This window comes from Panicum virgatum, chromosome 1N (genome assembly GCF_016808335.1).
Source record: "Panicum virgatum strain AP13 chromosome 1N, P.virgatum_v5, whole genome shotgun sequence".
In the NCBI taxonomy this organism is placed as follows: domain Eukaryota; kingdom Viridiplantae; phylum Streptophyta; class Magnoliopsida; order Poales; family Poaceae; genus Panicum; species Panicum virgatum.
Genome location: NC_053145.1, coordinates 53,659,957 through 53,676,969, shown reverse-complemented (window position 1 = coordinate 53,676,969; position 17,013 = coordinate 53,659,957). Strand labels below are relative to the sequence as shown.

Below are 17,013 nucleotides of genomic sequence, written 5' to 3'. Positions count from 1 at the left end.
TTCGACCCACTTCTTCCTAGAGATGGAGAAGCAACCGGAGTGCCAGGAGCCAGGGAGGCAGAGGCGCACCGCACCAGACCGCCCCAGCCCGGCAAGGTGACCCCGACGCAGCACCTCCCGAAGGCCCGGACCGAGAGAGGTCCGGCTCGAGGCCGTAGCAGTGGCTACCAGCGCCGTGAACCCTGGCGAGGGGGGCGGTGGCTGCCAGCAGCAGCGCCCAGCGACGGGAGGCCGGCCGGTCACCAGAGGGAGACCCCATGCTAGGAGGGGCGATCCCCAGCAAACCATGACGAGGGCGCCCGGATCCGGCCCAGGGCAGCCTAGATCCGGCGAAGGGGGCGCCGGATCTGGCCCCCGGTGGCCGGCGGCGACGCACGACCTAGGTTCGCGAGGACGGGGAACAAGGGGAGGAGAGGGAGGGAGGGAAGAAGCTTGGCCGACTTCGGCACAGCTCTCGGCCGCCGCCGCCCGCCCGGCCGCCGGCAGCGGCGGCGGCCACCGGAGGCAGGCGGAGGGAGGGAGGGTTGGGGGCGCAGGAGTCGCCCCCCGAGCCGCCAGGGAGGGCGGCCAGACCCGCTCCGAACTGGCATCGGTCCAGCGCATTCTGAATGCCTAGATGTCGATCCCTGGCGTCGACAAGCGCTGCAGCGCACTGGAGGCTGCTGGTCACCGACTGATCACAATCTACAAACTTGCGACCTCCTCAACTGATACTTGTTCCCACTACAGCTTCGTTTGGCAGAATCATGCCCCTCCAAAGATCAAGTTCTTCGCCTGGCTTCTCGTCCAGGAGCGCATCCAATGCAAGAGTAACCTGAAGAAGAAGAACATCGTGGATTCGGATACATGTGAGCTCTGCAATCGGTCCCCGGAGACAGCGGATCACCTGATCTCTGGCTGCTCCTTTGCCTAGAGCTTTTGGCGACACATCGGCTGGAAACCGTCCCTCACCCCCCTGGTTGTCGACCTCTGGAAGGTGCAGGCTCAGGCGCGCCCCCCCCCCCCCCCCCCCCCCAAAAAATCCCTACACACAATGACTCTCCTCTGCTGCTGGGAGCTCTGGCTTCACCGCCATGATGTGGTCTTCCGCGCGCGCCAAACCTCCACCACCTGCTCTCTTCCTGCCACGACACTGCTGAACTTTGGCGCTGGCGATTGCCTACCTCGCTGCGCAGCGACATTGATTACTGGAGGAACATCTTTGTCATGTAATCATCCTCCCCTATCTCGCTTTGGCTTAGCTTTCCGCAGCCGTGTGCTGTTGCTTGTAACTGCTCCTGTAACCGCGCTCTGCGCATCATTTCCATCACCGGTCATCCGGCATCTGTGGAAATAAAATTCAGGTGGGGACTCATCGTCGTCCCCCCCCCGGGTATTTTCCCTCAAAAAATTCATTTCGAGATAGACAGCATGACAGATGATGAGATGTGTCTTTTGTTTTTTTCTCTGAAATTTACAGAGACGTGAATGTGGACGCATCATGCTCATGCCACTACTATTTGAGATGAAATGTTAGTTTGACTTTATTTCTATGGATCTAAGATCATCTGCACGACCAAATCCCTACTTTCCGGTGTATACAGGTTTTCTTTTCTCCGCAAACGCAGCTAGGCCTTCAAGACGATCCTGAGTGTGCAGGACTTGCTCGTAGCATTCTTCTTCAACAGCCAATGCCGAGGTCATGTCTACCTCCGCCCCTCCATTGATGGCCTTCTTGGCCATTTTTATCGCTAACGGGCCCTGAAACAAAAGACTAAAAGCTTAGAACTTCAAGAAGGATGGGGCAATGATCTACCAGGAATTTGTTCAAAGAAACTACTCATAACAAGTAGATAACTGAATACTGTATTGCTGGGAATTCTCAGATGTCAAAAATGATCTTGTTGTCACATGAAGCACATAATTATTCCAGTGGCACCTTACTTTCTGATTTATTTCCCGCGCAAGCTCAAGAGCTTTTTGATAAGCTTCACCAGCAGGAACACAGTAGTTCACTACTCCTGCCATGTAAATACACATATCAAAGCTTGATTTTTCTAAAAAGCAAGAATGATTAAATCCTATTCTTAGAAACAAGAACTCATGGCATAGGATGAAAAGTCAAAGCGGTTGGATTTACCCATAGATACAGCTTCCGCTGCATCGAATCTACGACCAGTGAATATTAGCTCCTTCGCTCTGGACCTTCCAACAATTCTAGGAAGGCGCTGTGTTCCCCCAGCTCTACATTTGAAACAAATAGATGCTAACAGATGAATCATAAAATTCATTTACAACGGGACCTCCAAAAGAGCTCTGAAAGTTAATTCGATAAATTCTCCCCATGCGGCCATGCAATTGCAATGTTTTTAGTACAATGAGCAACACAACAGCCTTTTCCTTTTAATAAAAAATTTACATTCAAGGTTGCAATGTTTCAACTTTTTTAGGCGAAGGAAATTTTCAGCTTTGAATTCTTGACAAGAAGAGGTTTGGCTAGCTAGTACTGCTAGTTAAAATTCAATTCACCAGGCTAGAACAACTCCAGCACCATATAAAACAAATATCAACAAAATATAAAGATTTGCTTACAACGGTAAAGTGCCATTTACCCAGGAATAATAGCGAGGCTGGTCTCTGGCAAGCTGAATTTTGCGTCCTTCCCTGGTAAGATTTTGGAAAAAGGAAATGCATTCATATGTGCTTGAAAGAAAGAAAGAAAGAAAGAAAGAAAGAAAGAAAGAAAGCTTTGTTTCCTTAATAAAGATGAAATTTGATCGCTGCTGAGAAAAAGCATTACCACATATACGAAGATCGCATGAAAGAGCCAATTCTAAACCGCCGCCAAAAGCAGCTCCTTCGACAACAGCAATTGTAGGAATTGACAGTGCCTGCTTATATATTTTGCAAGTTGTAACATTCTAATCATACTAGAAAAGAATTAAAATCTATGTGAAGGATACATATACTAATTTTCTAAAACTGAGATCGACGGTATATAGAAGAACTACAATTGTTATGCAACAAACCTCAATGGATGAAAATGTAGATCTTAAGGAATTAACAAAGTCCCGAATTTCAGCAGGCCCCATTAACCTCCTTTCCTGTCAACATTAAGGAGAGGCGGTAAAACCATTGCTTTCCTCATTTTTTCACAAGGGATGCATGCTTTCAGTTCTGTAATTATGCTGGTCAAATATATGCAAGTCAAGCAAAATTGCTTCCTGAAGCAAACCTGTAAATGGTGCGCGAAGAGTCAAAGACAGTTACATTACTTGTAATGTACAGTTCTGTAATTGTAGAGTTTATAGCGCCAATCATCCTACTGAAGTATAAGTATGACCCTCCCCAGCTCTTGACTCTGTTTTTGCCCCTAAGTTTATCACTAACAGATATTCTTTTGAAAACGAACTCCTATAAATGCTCCCACTACTCAACCAGCCAAAATTTTCCCCTAGGATCACAACTCAGCTTCTAGGAACATTGAACCGTTCCTCAAATTTGTTTTTATCAGTATGGCAAAATAAAGCAGCTCTCCGACAAATAAACATTCAAAATGTGACACTATGGGCCTACGGCTAAATAGAAGGCGCACCGCGCATGTGCTATAGCAACTTAACAAACAGTAAGCAATTGCTGCCACCGAAAGATACTCCGTACCAGAACAGATCACAAAACGAAGAGTCCTGACCTATGATGCGCCGATACTCCGCTCACCTAGCGTATCCCGTATCCGATACGTATCGGATACGGATATGGCTGGGATACGTCTCGGATATGTATCCGGCGATTTTTATTATTTTCAGATACTTCTGTGCATAGGATACGCGTATCGATACGTATGGGCCACTTTGGATACGGCCCAACATAATTTCTGGCCCATTTAGCCCACAAACACATATAACCCTAACTCCCTAACCCTCCCACTCTCCTAGTATCCCACGACTCCACGAGCAGCAGCCGCCGGGGGGGGGGGGGGGGGTGCCCTGCTGCTCCCGCATCCGCCAGCGCCACCTGCGACGCTGCCCGACGCCGCGGACGCAGGCGACCCCGCGCGACGCCGCCGACGCGCCGGCCGCTTGTCCTGCTCCCGCACGGCCTCTCCTCCGCCGTCCCTGTTCCCCCACGATTCCACGAGCAGCAGCCGCCAGGGGGGGTGCCATGCTCCCGCATCCGCCAGCGCGACCTGCGACGCCGCCCGACGCCGCGGACGCCGGCGACCCCGCGCGACGCCGCCGACGCGCCGGCCGCCTGTCCTGACTATTGGGTAAGTCCTTCTTCTCCCTTCCCTTCTATGCAGTATGCACCCTCTGAATCTCTGATCTAATAGTGATAGGTTTTTCCTTTGGCTTTGCATTCTCCCAGTAGCACTAGCACGGTAGCACCTACTCTAGAAGATGGCTGGACGTGATGAACATGCTCCGATTCAAATTGATGCGCAGCAAATGAAAAAGAATCCATTGTGGAATCATGTTGTGCTATTAGAGAGGGCAGGGACTGGAGGAAATGCTAGATGGCGTTGCAAGTATTGCGGGGAAGAATATGGTGGAAGCTATTCTAGAGTAAAGAGTCACTTGCTTCGGGTTCAAGGAGGTGGTATCAAGATATGTGCCAAGGTCACAAAGTCTGTCTTATCTCAGCTGAACAGTGAGGTTGCAAAGGCTAAAGATGAGGCAAGTAAATCAAAGGACAGAGATGTTCCGTTGTCCACAGGGAGCACACAAAATATGACAGGCAGCAGCAGCACTGGTTATCCAGTGAAGAAGCGGTTGAGGTGTTCAGCAATTGAGAAGGCATTTGACATGGACACTCGCAATACCATGGATGCTTTGATTGCAAGGCTATTCTACTCTTGTGGACTTTCTTTCAATATTGCAAGAAGTCCATATTATCGGGAAGCCTTCAAATTTGCAGCAAATCACAATCTTAGTGGTTATGTACCTCTTAGTTACAACAAGTTGAGAACAACTTTGCTTAAGCAAGAAAGGACTCATGTTGAGACTTTGCTGAGTAGGACAAAGAGTGTATGGCAGGAAAAGGGAGTTACCATATGCTCAGATGGATGGACTGATGCACAAAGAAGGCCACTAATCAATTTCATTGCTGTTTCTGAGACTTCACCAATCTTCTTGCGAGCATTAAATGCCCAAGGTGAAGAGAAGACAAAGGAGTACATTGCTGACAAGTTAGTGGCTGTAGTTGAAGAAGTTGGAGCCAAAAATGTGGTCCAAATCATAACAGACAATGCTGCAAATTACAAAGGTGCGGGTTTAATTGTCCAGCAGAAATATGACAATATTTTCTGGACTCCTTGTGTTGTTCACACTCTGAATCTTGCTCTGAAAAATATATGTGCTGCTAAGGTACCTAGAAATGATGAAGAATCTGTTGTCTTTGATGAATTGAATTGGATCCAATTAATAGCTCAAGGTGCTATTATGATTAAGAATTATATAATGAACCATGGCATGAGGCTGTCCATGTTTAATGAGTTTAGTAAGTTGAAACTTATAGCTGTAGCTGAAACAAGATTTGCCTCAGTTGTGGTCATGTTGAAAAGATTTCTGATGGTCAAGAGGGCACTCCAAACCATGGTAATTAGTGATGCATGGGAGAGTTACAGGGATGACAATTCAGGTCTAGCAAGGCATGTGAGGGAAAACATTCTTTGCAACCAGTGGTGGGAGAATGTGTCATACATTGTTGATTTTACTGAGCCCATTTATGAAATGCTACGTTTAGCTGACACAGATAAGCCTTACCTTCACTTGGTTTATGAGATGTGGGATACAATGATAGAGAATGTGAAGAATGTGATATACAATAAAGAAAAAAGGAACAGGATGAGGAATCTTCTTTCTTCACAGTTGTCTATGACATATTGATTGGTCGTTGGACAAAAAGCAACACACCACTTCATTGTCTTGCACACTCACTTAACCCAAGATATTATACTTCTCTAATCAATATCTGCACCTTCACTATATACCTCGTCATGAACTGAATTTTGAATCAATATTGCAGATACTATCATGAGAATTGGCTCAATGAACGTGCCGGACGTAAACCCCCACACAAGGATCTTGAAATATCACAAATGAGAATGAAGTGTTTCAAGAAGTTTTCCCCATCACTGAAGACCTAAATCAGGTGAAGGTTGAGTATTCTAAGTTTGCCACATCTTCAGAAGAACTCAATGATTTTAATGCCATTTATGATAGATGGGTGTTGGATCCAGTTAAATGGTGGATAAACCATGGACAGTCTGTTCCTCTATTGCAAAAAATAGCTCTTAAACTACTCAATCAGCCGGCCTCCTCCTCCTGTTGTGAAAGAAATTGGAGCACTTATAGCTTCATGCATAGCATGAAAAGGAACAAGCTAACTCCTGAGCGAGCCGAAGATCTAGTTTTTGTCCATAGCAATCTAAGGCTTTTATCAAGAAAGGTAGAAGATTACAAGACCGGTCCATCAGCAATGTGGGATGTAGGAGGGGATGCATTTGAATCATTGACCGGTGTTGGAATTCTAGAAGTGGTTGATTTATCTATTGAAGAACCTGTGTTGGAGAGAGTGTCTTTTGAAGATGCAGGAATAGGAGATGGATATGAGATTATGACGGTCGACGACGACGAGGATGCGGATTGAAGATCTATCTAGTCTAGAGGATGCAATTTGCTGTTATGTTATTTGCTACTATTGTGTTTGCTTGTTTGGAACTATGATTTCAGTTATTTATGACTTATGAGACTATTATGTTTGCTTGTTTGGAACTAAGTTTTAAAATTATTTATAAGACTGCAAGTTGCTGTATGTTTTTATTTCTATTAAAAAATTTGTATCCGTATCCGCGTATTGGTGTTTTTCTTGAAATAGCGTATCCGTGTATTCGATACATATCGTATCCGATACACATACCCGTATCCGTAAATCTTAGGTCCTGACAGTAATAACAAGCAAATGGGTGTGTTTAGATCCGCGAAAAAACGGTAGAAAAGGTCACATCGGACACTATAGCACACTGTAGTATTTTTCGTTTGTTTGTGATAAATATTGTCCTACCATGACCTAACTAGGCTCAAAAGATTCGTCTCGCAACGTACATCAAAACTATGCAATTAGTTTTTTTATTTACCTACATTTAGTACTCCGTGCATGGATCATTTACTATATTTAATATTTCAAGGTGATTTTGATGTGATTTTGATGTGATGGAAAGTTTGAAAAATTTGGAGGAATTTGGGGATCTAAACACACCCAAACTCACCTGCAGAATACAGACGATGCCACTGGTACCTTGAGATCGGCGCCCGCGCAGAAAACCTTGGGCACGGAGCTGGCCACCAAGACGACTTTGGCCGTGGCGTCGGTCTCCACCTCCTCGATGGCGCTCCGCAGCCCCTGGAGCATCCCCGCCCCTATGGCGTTCTTGGCCGCCGGCCGCTCCAGCCTCAGCTCCACGATCCCTGTAGCCCACTAACCAGAGCTGGGAAACACGATCCCCACAAGTAAACCCATCCCCACAAGTAAACCCAAAAATTTCTCGGAATGGGGGTCAGCACACACAGACATGGACCATCGTCGGGCGCCGAGAGCTTCTGGATGCGGACGGGCCCCGGCGGAGCGAGGATTTGGAGGGCGCGAACGAAGAAGGCGCTGTGGGAGGATGTCACGGCCCACGGGCCAACGGGGTGCGCGGGTTACTGTAGCACTGCGGTATAGCGCTGCGGTATAGTACCTGCTTCAGTTCCAGACCGGAAACGGAAAGCTGCGGTATAGTACCTGCTTGCAGTTCCAGACCGGAAACGGAAAGAGAGTTGAACCAACTTAAATACCCGATTTCTGGGAAGCTAGTAACTTCGATTCAAATTTTTGGCGCGAAGCGATGACGAAAACACAATAGAGTTATTTTGCAGGTGTGGTTTACTCAACGTGTAGAGTAGATCTTAGCCGTTATCCCGGGCCGGGTCATTACAGGGGTATCAGAGCCATACTCTCGCGGTTTCACGCCACGTACGGGCAGAAGTGCGTGGCAGAAACACAGATGCCACGTACGGGCAGAAGTGCGCGTAACATGAGCACGTTGTGTGCGCGAAACACAGATGCCACGGATGGACACACATGGGCTGCTGGCAGTGAACCCACGGACGTGGCACATGGGATCGTTAGCACTAGACGTATGAGACGTGGCCCAAGAGAGGAGATCCTGCTCCTTTGTCCCGTATGGGAACGGGGGAGATTGTCACGGCCCACGGGCCGACTGGGCCGCGCGAGCTATTGTAGCGCCCAGCTTAAATAGCCGGTCCTTGGGAAGCTAGTAACTCCGGTTCGAACTTTTTGCACGAAGCGAGGACGAAAGCGCAAGAATTATTTAGCAGGTGTGATTCACTCAACGTGTATAATAAATCTTAGCCGTTATCCCGGACCGGATGTTGAGGAGGCCACGGAGGCGGGGAGACCGCCGGCGCGCTGCAGCCGCCCAGGTGGCCGGAGACTGCGAGGATCCGCCGGAGGACGAGCATGCTGGATGGAGCGGCGGGCGAGACTGGGAGACTGATGACTGGGTGATGACGAGGTGTCGGGAGATGGGCAGAGAGAGAGCATGGTTGGATAATGGATATGGATCACACGGCGCGTATCGAATAGTGTAGGCTGCGTTTAGTTTTCAAACATTTTTTTACAGTACTAGCTATCACATCAAATATTAAATATAGTTTTAAAAAATAATTAATTATATAGTCTAACTGATTCATACGAGATGAATCTAATGATATTAGTTAATTTATGATTAGATATTAATTGTCAAATAACAACGAAACATGCTACAGTACCAAACTCAAACTTTTTCACCAAATAAACACCCTCGTAATCTTCTTTTCAAAAAAAAGTAATCGGACAGGAGGTCGTCGACTCGGAACGTGCTGTATTAGACTATCCGCACTCATGGTACTCTAAATTTATCTTTTAAAAAAATATTCTAACTAGGTCATCAATATTCTCTACTCTATACTTAGTTTTCCCACAACCGTCATGTTCTATATCTCATACTCTGTACCAACTATTTTATATTTTATTCAACCATCTTTAACTATTAACTATCATCTCCTCTCTCTCCTCACTTTCTTTTTTTTCGTTTTATTTCTCCCTGACCCAGCGGGCCCAACTTGTCAGTTGGAGGGTGCTGCTTGTTCCCAGGCCACGCATGCACGCCATGGCCAGGTCCTTGGCCAGCACCGGCGCTGTGGCGGCGCTGCCAATTCTCGCTGGCGCTCGGCTGGCTGGCGGCTCGGCGGGGCGGCCCGCGGCCAACGGCCCCGGAGGAGGCCAGCGCACCTGGCGGCCCAGCGCAGGGTGGCGCACGGCGCTCCCGCGGCAGCACAGGCGGGTCGGAGCGGCGGCATGGCGGCGTTCCGGCGAGTACACCGGCGAACGTGCAGATGTAAAGCGAGCATGAGCATCGGGGAGCCATGGGGCTTCGCTTTTTTTACCTAGCTCGAGCGGATGAAGGCCGAGGTGAGCCGGCGACGTGGAGGTGGATCTTGGGCGTCAATGGTGGTCGGCGGCCAGGGAATCTCTGATTCCCGGCGAGGCAGGGGTCGGGGCTTGGGTCTGAGCGGTGGTGGAGGGAGTTAGGATAGTGGGAGAGCTTCCGGTGCGGGGGATTTGGAATCCATGGAGGATTGGTGGACAAATTTGGTTGGCGGGTGCTGGCGACCTGGAAGCAGAGCAGAGCGGGCGCAGCGGCGGCGGGCGCGGAAAGCAGCGCGCGCGGGGCGGGACGTGCGTGGCGAGCGGGCGGCCGTGCGCGGCGGCGGCGGCGGGCCGGCGCGTGGCAGCGGCAGCAGCGCGAGCGCGGGGCGGGGCGGACGCGGCGAGTGAGCGGGGGCGGCGGGCCGGCGCGCGGGGGCGGCGGTAGCGCGCGGCGGCGGGCGCACGGCATGCGGCGGGCGGTGGAACAGCTACACGGGGGGCGGCGGCGGGCGCGGCGAGCAGCGCGCGGGGCGGGGCGTGCGCGGCGTGGCGCGGCGAGCGGACGGCGGCACGGCGCGGCGAGCAAACGAGCGTGCGGCGGCGCGGAGGGCGTGGAGGCCGAGCCATGGCAGCGGCGGGCGGGACTCCAGCGAGGCGGGCGGGACGGCAGCGCGACGGGCGGCGGTGCTACGGGCTGCGGCGCGGCGGGCGGGCGGGCCCCACGCCACGTGGTGATTTGCAGGAGGAACAGAACACCGCCAGATTTGGCGAATGGACGACCTTACGGAATGGTTGCGTAGGCTTTGCAATACCCCGATGCAGAGCTTTTTTACGATACAGCTTCCTGCAGGTCGGGGAAGCGTACCCCGCTGCGGGTAGCCTTACGGGCTACGGTGAGCTGCTCCTGCTCGACTGCTGTAAGCAGGAGGTTTTCTAATCTTCAGTCGCGGTCGCAGATGAGAAAACGCGGCGCCGCGCGGTCGTCGTTTGGCATGCGGTATAGATCGTCGGGTCCGGACGATCCATGGCCATCAGGCCATGAGCCATGACTCGAGCACAAGCAGTCAAGCAAGCGGGCATGCCATTCCATAACGACGGACTTGTCGATGCCCGGCCCAGGCAAGGCAAATGTGTCGATGAAGGCCAGCACGCCGCGGAGCCCGCGGCCGGGTGATGTGACGGTGCGGATTTACTAAACCTAGTGCTACATACCCATAGGAAATCGACGGCTGGAAGATGCAACAGACTTTAAGATTGGTGCCACTAAACACAACGGGTTTCAGTAACAACAGGCAAATCACAGTCATGGTGCTTCGCCCCCGCTCCGACCTGGCCCAGCCGCCTCCACCGCCGCCAGAACCCTAAAGCCGCCCTCCTGCCACCCCACCGCCTGGCCGGCATGCCTCCCCCGAGCGCCTTCTCTTTTAAATCCGCTGGAGTTGGGGAAGAGGTGGCCTGAAGATGCACTAGTACAAATGTGCTTTTCTATGACGTATTGATAGTGACGTTTCTGCAATTCGTCATTGAACATTATTTTTAATGACGAAATTTATTACTTCGTCACAGATGATGAGTGACGCAGCCAACCCGCTTGAAAATAATGACGAAATGAAGACGAGCGTCATAGAAGGCACAAATGATTCATCATAGATGCATCATGCCACTACTGAACGTGGGGAGACAATGACGAACAAAAATGGGCGTCACAAAACAACAACCTATTCATCACAAAACAATAAAGGCCATGGTACAGCAGCGATTTAGTCCCACATGTAAGTGTGGTTGAGACCGTGGGTCCCACATGCAGATCATGGTACTATGTCCACGTGGCGACACGGACCCCACCACCTGGGTCACATGACGCAGTGGCCCACCGCCACGTGGCACGGACCCCACCACCCCAGACCGGTCCCACTGCGCGGTGGGTCCATGACCACGTGGCGACGTGGACCCCACCACCTCAGCCCGGTCCCACTGCCAGGTGGCGTTCTACAGCAACCGTGGTCCCACCTGACAGAACCGGCGGGTCCCATCTTGTCCACATGGCAACGTGGGTCCCACTTGACAGAACCGGCGGTTCCCGGGTCCACGCGGGCCCTCTACTCTGGCACGGTCCCACGACCAGGTGGCACTCCACGTCAACGTCGGTCCCTACGATCCCGGTCCCACTCAACTGAGTATAACACACGCGGCCCTGCACTACGTCCGAGCGGCCTCGCGCGGCCCAGCAACAACAGCCTCGCGCGGCCCAGAGATTAATCGGCAAAAAACCTGCGTTTCCCAGGATTCGAACCGCGTACCGGACGGAAGCCAAGAGAAAGCGTTACCACTGCGCCATCGAACGTTCTTGTGAAAGGAAACTTATATTTTTTATTTGTTTAATTAGCGAATGGTTTCCATATGTTCTTCCACTGCGCCATCGAACCCTATAGACACAAATCGAATCTTGCGGGTCGAGTCGGGCACACAGCTGCGGCGTCCACGGCGCACGGCGGCGGATCCGCGGCGTTGTCCCCGGTGCACGGGCGTTGTCCCCAGCGAACGGCGGCGGGACCACGGTAGTGCCGCCGGCGCACGGCGGAGGGAGCACAGCGGCATCCCCGGTGGGCACACAGTGGCGGCAGCGCGGCAGTGTCCCCGCGGCGGCTTCCCCGATTGACGGCGGCGGCAAGGTGACTTCTTTGACCAAATATCTCAAGCTTTTTCCTTTTCTCGTTGTGCTGGTAGTGTATGCTGTTACTGTGCTGTTTCAAGATTCTAGGGTTCGGTAGATTGGACTAGTGTCACTTCTGGTAATGATGTGCATTCATCCAGTAAGGATTTAGGGGCCCAAATGATATGACCAGCTACTATTTTTTCAGTATGTTAATTAGTAAATCATTTTCTGTTAAGTTGTATTTGAGGTTCCGTTATAGTATTTTGCCTCTGATTTTGCACATGTATGCTAAAACAGATGGATCGAAGTTGGATTCATGGGAGACGTTTCACACCTGCCTACATGGACGGAGTAGAACAGTTCATGGAATTTGTTAGAGGGCAGTTCCCTGCAGACAGCGAGATACATTGTCCCTGCCGCAAATGTCTTAATTAAGCTTTACGGCCTCAGCATGAAGTGAATGACCATATACACATCTTTGGAATGTCACTTTTGTACACTCGTTGGGTTCATCATGGAGAGTCTCCAGATGGCCAGGTTGCTGAGTTCAGAGAGGAGGAGGTCCAGCATGATGAATATGATGATGGTGGAGGGATACATTTGGGTGAGGATGACCAAGATCATGACCAAGCTGATGACCAAGATGATGATCACGGAGTCACAAAGATGATATCAGATTTGTACACAGCAGTAGAGGAAGATGGAGAGACTCCAAGTTTTTCCAAAGTTCTTGCCGATGCCAAGCGGTCACTTTGCCCGGGATCAGCGCATTCTAGATCCTCCTTTGTAGTGAGACTTCTCTATATGAAGTCTCGCTATCGACTTGGCAATAACTTTTTTACTGCATTGTTGAAGTTATTGTCCGATGCATTCCCTCAGTGTCAGTTTCCAAAGTCGTATGATGAGGCGAAGAAGTATCTTCGTGAATTGGGCATTGCATATGAATCAATCCATGTGTGCAAGAACAATTGTGTTTTGTTTCGTAAGTCTGAGGTGTTTGACACGGATTATGCCAACCTAGAAGCATGCCCAGTTTGTGATGAATCTAGATGGGAAGGTGGTGAGAGTGGCACGCGGGTTTCTCATAAGGTCTTGAGGCACTTTCCACTTATATCAAGATTGAAGAGGATGTTTGCCATGAAACAAACTGCTGAGGAGGCCCAGTGGCACAAGGTGGATAGGAAGCCAGTCGCCAATGAAATGAGCCATCCAGCTGATGGGGAGGCATGGAAGGACTTTGATAGGAAGTATCAATCTTTTGCAGCGGATGCAAGGAACTTGAGGCTTTCCCTAGCTACAGATGGTTTCAACCCTTTTGGCAACATGAGCACTCAATATAGCATGTGGCCAGTGCTTGTGACACCTCTGAACCTACCACCATGGGAATGTGTCAATTCAGCCAACTGTTTTATGTCTTTGCTCATCCCGGGTCCATCATCTCCTGGAAAAGATTTTGACTTGTTTCTCGAGCCTCTAATTGAAGAATTGCTTGCTCTTTGAAAAGGAGTGTCCACTTATGATGCTGTTAGCGGTAAAAAGTTTGATCTTCGTGCCGCTGTGTTGTGGTGCATACATGATTATCCAGCCTTGAGCACCTTGTCGGGGCAAACCACAAAAGGTTATTATGCATGTATCCACTGTGACAAAAATCCTTTGTCACGGGCACTGAGGGGTAAGATTGCTTACATTGGTCATCGTCGTTTTCTTCCAAAGGATCATGAGTGGCGGAAAAGCTTGGCTTTTGATGGCCGCCGTGAAACCAGGGATGCGCCGGGCAAATTCAGTAGTAAAGAGGTTCAAGCGGAACTAGAGAAGGTGAAAGATGTGAGGCCAAGAAAGCATCCCGCACCAGCACCCAGGAAAAGGAAGCGTGGGGAGAAAAGCAGCCCCAAAATTTGGAGTCGCAAAGTTGGGTTGTGGAAGCTACCATATTGGAAGGACTTGTTGCTGCCACACAATCTCAATGTTATGCACATAGAGAAGAACATTTGTGATGCCCTCCTTGGCATATTACTCAAAATTGAGGGCAAGAACAAGGACACCAAAAATGCAAGGTTGGATTTGTATGATATGGGCATTAGACACGAATTTCACTTGCGAGAGGATGGCGATGGGTGTAGGATGCCAGAGGCTTTCTATGTATTGAACAAGAAAAACAGAACTAGATTCTGCAAGTTCCTCAAAGGTGTGAAGTTTCCACATGGTTATGCCGCCAACCTAGGCAGATTCATAAGTGCAGATGGTACCAAGTTGTAGGGGCGGCTGAAAACTCATTGTTGCCATGTACTACTGCAAAAGATCATGCCTGCTGGATTAAGAGGATTGGTGAGGAAAGATGTGTATGAAGCAATTGCGGAGCTTGGGGACTTTTTCAGAGAATTGTGTAGTAGAAATCTGAAGATAGATGTTGTGAAAGGACTAAAGGAGAAAATCCCAGTTATCCTTTGCAAGCTTGAGAAAATTTTCCCTCCAGCCTTTTTTGATGTCATGGTGCACCTAGCTGTGCATCTACCTGATGAGGCATTGCTTAGAGGTCCTGTTCAGTATGGATGGATGTACCCAATAGAGAGGAGATTGGGTACTTTGAAGAATTTTGTGAGTAACAGGGCAAGGCCTGAAGGATCAATTGCGGAGGCCTATGGCGCAAGTGACACCTTGACATTTTGTTCGAAGTATATGGCGGATGTCGACACCAAATTCAACAATAATGATGCCATCAATGTAGATGAACCGTTAGATAGTGACCCTGAAATTTCTAAGCATGGTGTCAAACTCGTAGGAGCCGACAGGAGGACATACATAGATGATAAGATGTATTTCAGACTAGTTTGGTATGTTCTAAACAATTGTACAGAAGCTGAGCCATATGTGGAGTAAGTATCGTTTTTATTTATTTGCAAAATTGTTTTATCCTGAATTGCAAGTGAAGCTTTGCTGATGGTTATGCTTTTCCGGACAGCATCTACAGGGCAGAGTTATTGCAAGAAGGGCCACATGATGTTGAAAAAAGGCTTGAAAATGGTTTTCCTAACTGGTTTAGGAGCCATGTAAGTGTCCTGCAGTACTAGTATTCTTTGTTTCAGCGTCTCACTGCTAGTATTCTTTGTTTCAGCATCAATTTCAGCATCTCACTCCTTGTATTCTTTGTTTGAACCCAGATCGCCAAGAAGCGCACAGATCGTCCAGAAGAGGTTACTGATGGATTGTATGCTTTGTCTTGTTTTCCTGATCTTCGAGTGGGGTTTTGGTCTGCTTGCATTGTCAATGGAGTCAGTTATAACACAGTGCACCGTGAGAAATACTTGCAGACTTAGAACAGTGGTGTAATGACTCCAGGTACTTATGGTGATGCTGAAATTGATTTTTATGGTGTCCTTAATGAGATTATTGAGCTGCAGTATAACGACACTACACCAGCCACTCGGTCTGTGGTTATCTTTGGATGTGATTGGTACAATCAAGTAGTAGGCAAGACAACAGGCATCAGAGATGATTGACATTTCAAATCCATTAACATTCAGTCATTGTGGTACAAGTCTGACCCTTACATTTTGGCAACTCAATCCAAAAAGGTATTCTACATGGAAGACACGGCTTTGGGAAAGAATTGGCGAGTTGTGCAGAAATTTGAGCATAGGGACGTGTATAATGTGCCTGAAAAAAGTGACCTTGTTTACCATGAAGACTGCTGTTCTCATACAGTGCAGCAAGGTGAGGTTGATGGCGAAGTGCAGCAAGGTGATGGTGATGAGGTTGAGGTCAATAATCAGGATGGCGAATATACTAGAATTGATGGTTGTTTACATGAACTTATAAGAAACAAGAAGCGAGCCAACATTTCTGTAGATGCAGAGGAGGAGGAAGATGACAGTGTGATGGAATATTTTAGTGATAATGGCAATGAAAACGCTGAAGATGAAGATGAGGAGGTAGATGGAGATGATCCCTGAAATTGCTAGAACCAACAAAAGGTGAGGAACACTTCACCGCTGTGTTAGGCAGTCAACCACTTATTTGTTAGAAGCTGATATGTAGAACATCATCTTCAATTTTCTATAATGATTTCAGTTTTGAGAGACGAGCAAGCCATAAGCCAAGTATTTGAAGCACAGAGCAAGCCATAAGCCAAGTACTTATGACATGCTGAAAAAATGCATTTGTTCTTTGACTTCAAAAACCTTATCTGTAGCTTGTTTCACAATTACATCTTTTATTTACCAGTGCATTCTTGTTGTCCTAAGGGTATTGGTGTGTTAGATAATATTGTAACATATGCTTTGTATGGAAACAAACCAACCGAAATCATGGAGTCCTGATGTATAGAATTGTGTAGAAAGTTCCTGGGTTGTAAAGATAGGAAAGTCCAGATATGGTTGTTGTACAAATAGAAAGGTATAATACCGGCATCTCCTTGATTTCGGTTGGTGATTTGTACGCCATGCAGAGGGCTCTTCTCTGTATATATTAACAAAGCTACGCGGCCTCTGAAGAGGTGAGAACGCTTCCTAAACATACCTGGTTGCTTTCATGGTATCAAAGCCAACTCCCACAAAAATACATCTAGCGTCGCCTGAGTCTTGCCCGTCGTCATGGCGAGCTCCTCGGCGCTCAACGTTGCGTCTCCATTGTTCGGTCAGGTCATCACCGAAAAATTGAACAAGACCAACTTCCCTCTATGGAGGGCGCAGGTCCTGCCCATACTGCGAGGAGCGCAGTTGCAGGGCTATCTCGACGGCACCGACACTCCTCCACCTGCAGAACTTGAAGCCAAGGATGGAGAGAAGGTCAAGAAGGTGCCCAACCCCGATCATGCTGCCTGGAAAGCCATGGAGCAGCAAGTGCTTGGGTTCCTGATGACGTCGCTGTCACGGGAGGTGATGGCCCAAGTGGCCACACTCGAAACACCG

The 17,013-nt window shown here is 49.0% G+C and overlaps 2 protein-coding genes across 4 annotated transcripts; one reads left to right on the top strand and one right to left on the bottom strand.

Annotated features, from left to right (window-relative positions):
• Positions 1-1,390: 1,390 nt before the first annotated feature.
• Positions 1,391-8,518, bottom strand: LOC120656670 (probable enoyl-CoA hydratase 2, mitochondrial). Of its 3 annotated transcripts, XM_039934841.1 has the most exons (9): positions 8,425-8,518; positions 7,556-7,635; positions 7,276-7,445; positions 3,009-3,083; positions 2,780-2,870; positions 2,592-2,643; positions 2,120-2,223; positions 1,924-2,000; positions 1,391-1,740 (listed from the first exon to the last, which is right to left on the bottom strand). In XM_039934841.1, the coding sequence occupies exons 1-9, from the start codon at positions 8,499-8,501 to the stop codon at positions 1,564-1,566; spliced, it is 903 nt and encodes a 300-aa protein (XP_039790775.1). In that variant the 5' UTR covers positions 8,502-8,518; the 3' UTR covers positions 1,391-1,563. The 3 variants fall into 3 exon arrangements, with proteins under 3 accessions (XP_039790775.1, XP_039790774.1, XP_039790773.1); XM_039934840.1 differs by lacking the exon at positions 8,425-8,518 and having other exon boundaries at positions 7,556-7,643; XM_039934839.1 differs by lacking the exon at positions 8,425-8,518 and having other exon boundaries at positions 7,276-7,465; positions 7,556-7,623.
• Positions 8,519-14,306: 5,788 nt separating this feature from the next.
• On the top strand, positions 14,307-15,858 carry LOC120656669. The gene is made up of 3 exons (XM_039934838.1): positions 14,307-14,979; positions 15,066-15,153; positions 15,265-15,858. Exons 1-3 carry the CDS (start codon positions 14,408-14,410, stop codon positions 15,418-15,420), a joined length of 816 nt encoding a protein of 271 aa, XP_039790772.1. The 5' UTR covers positions 14,307-14,407; the 3' UTR covers positions 15,421-15,858.
• Positions 15,859-17,013: the final 1,155 nt, after the last annotated feature.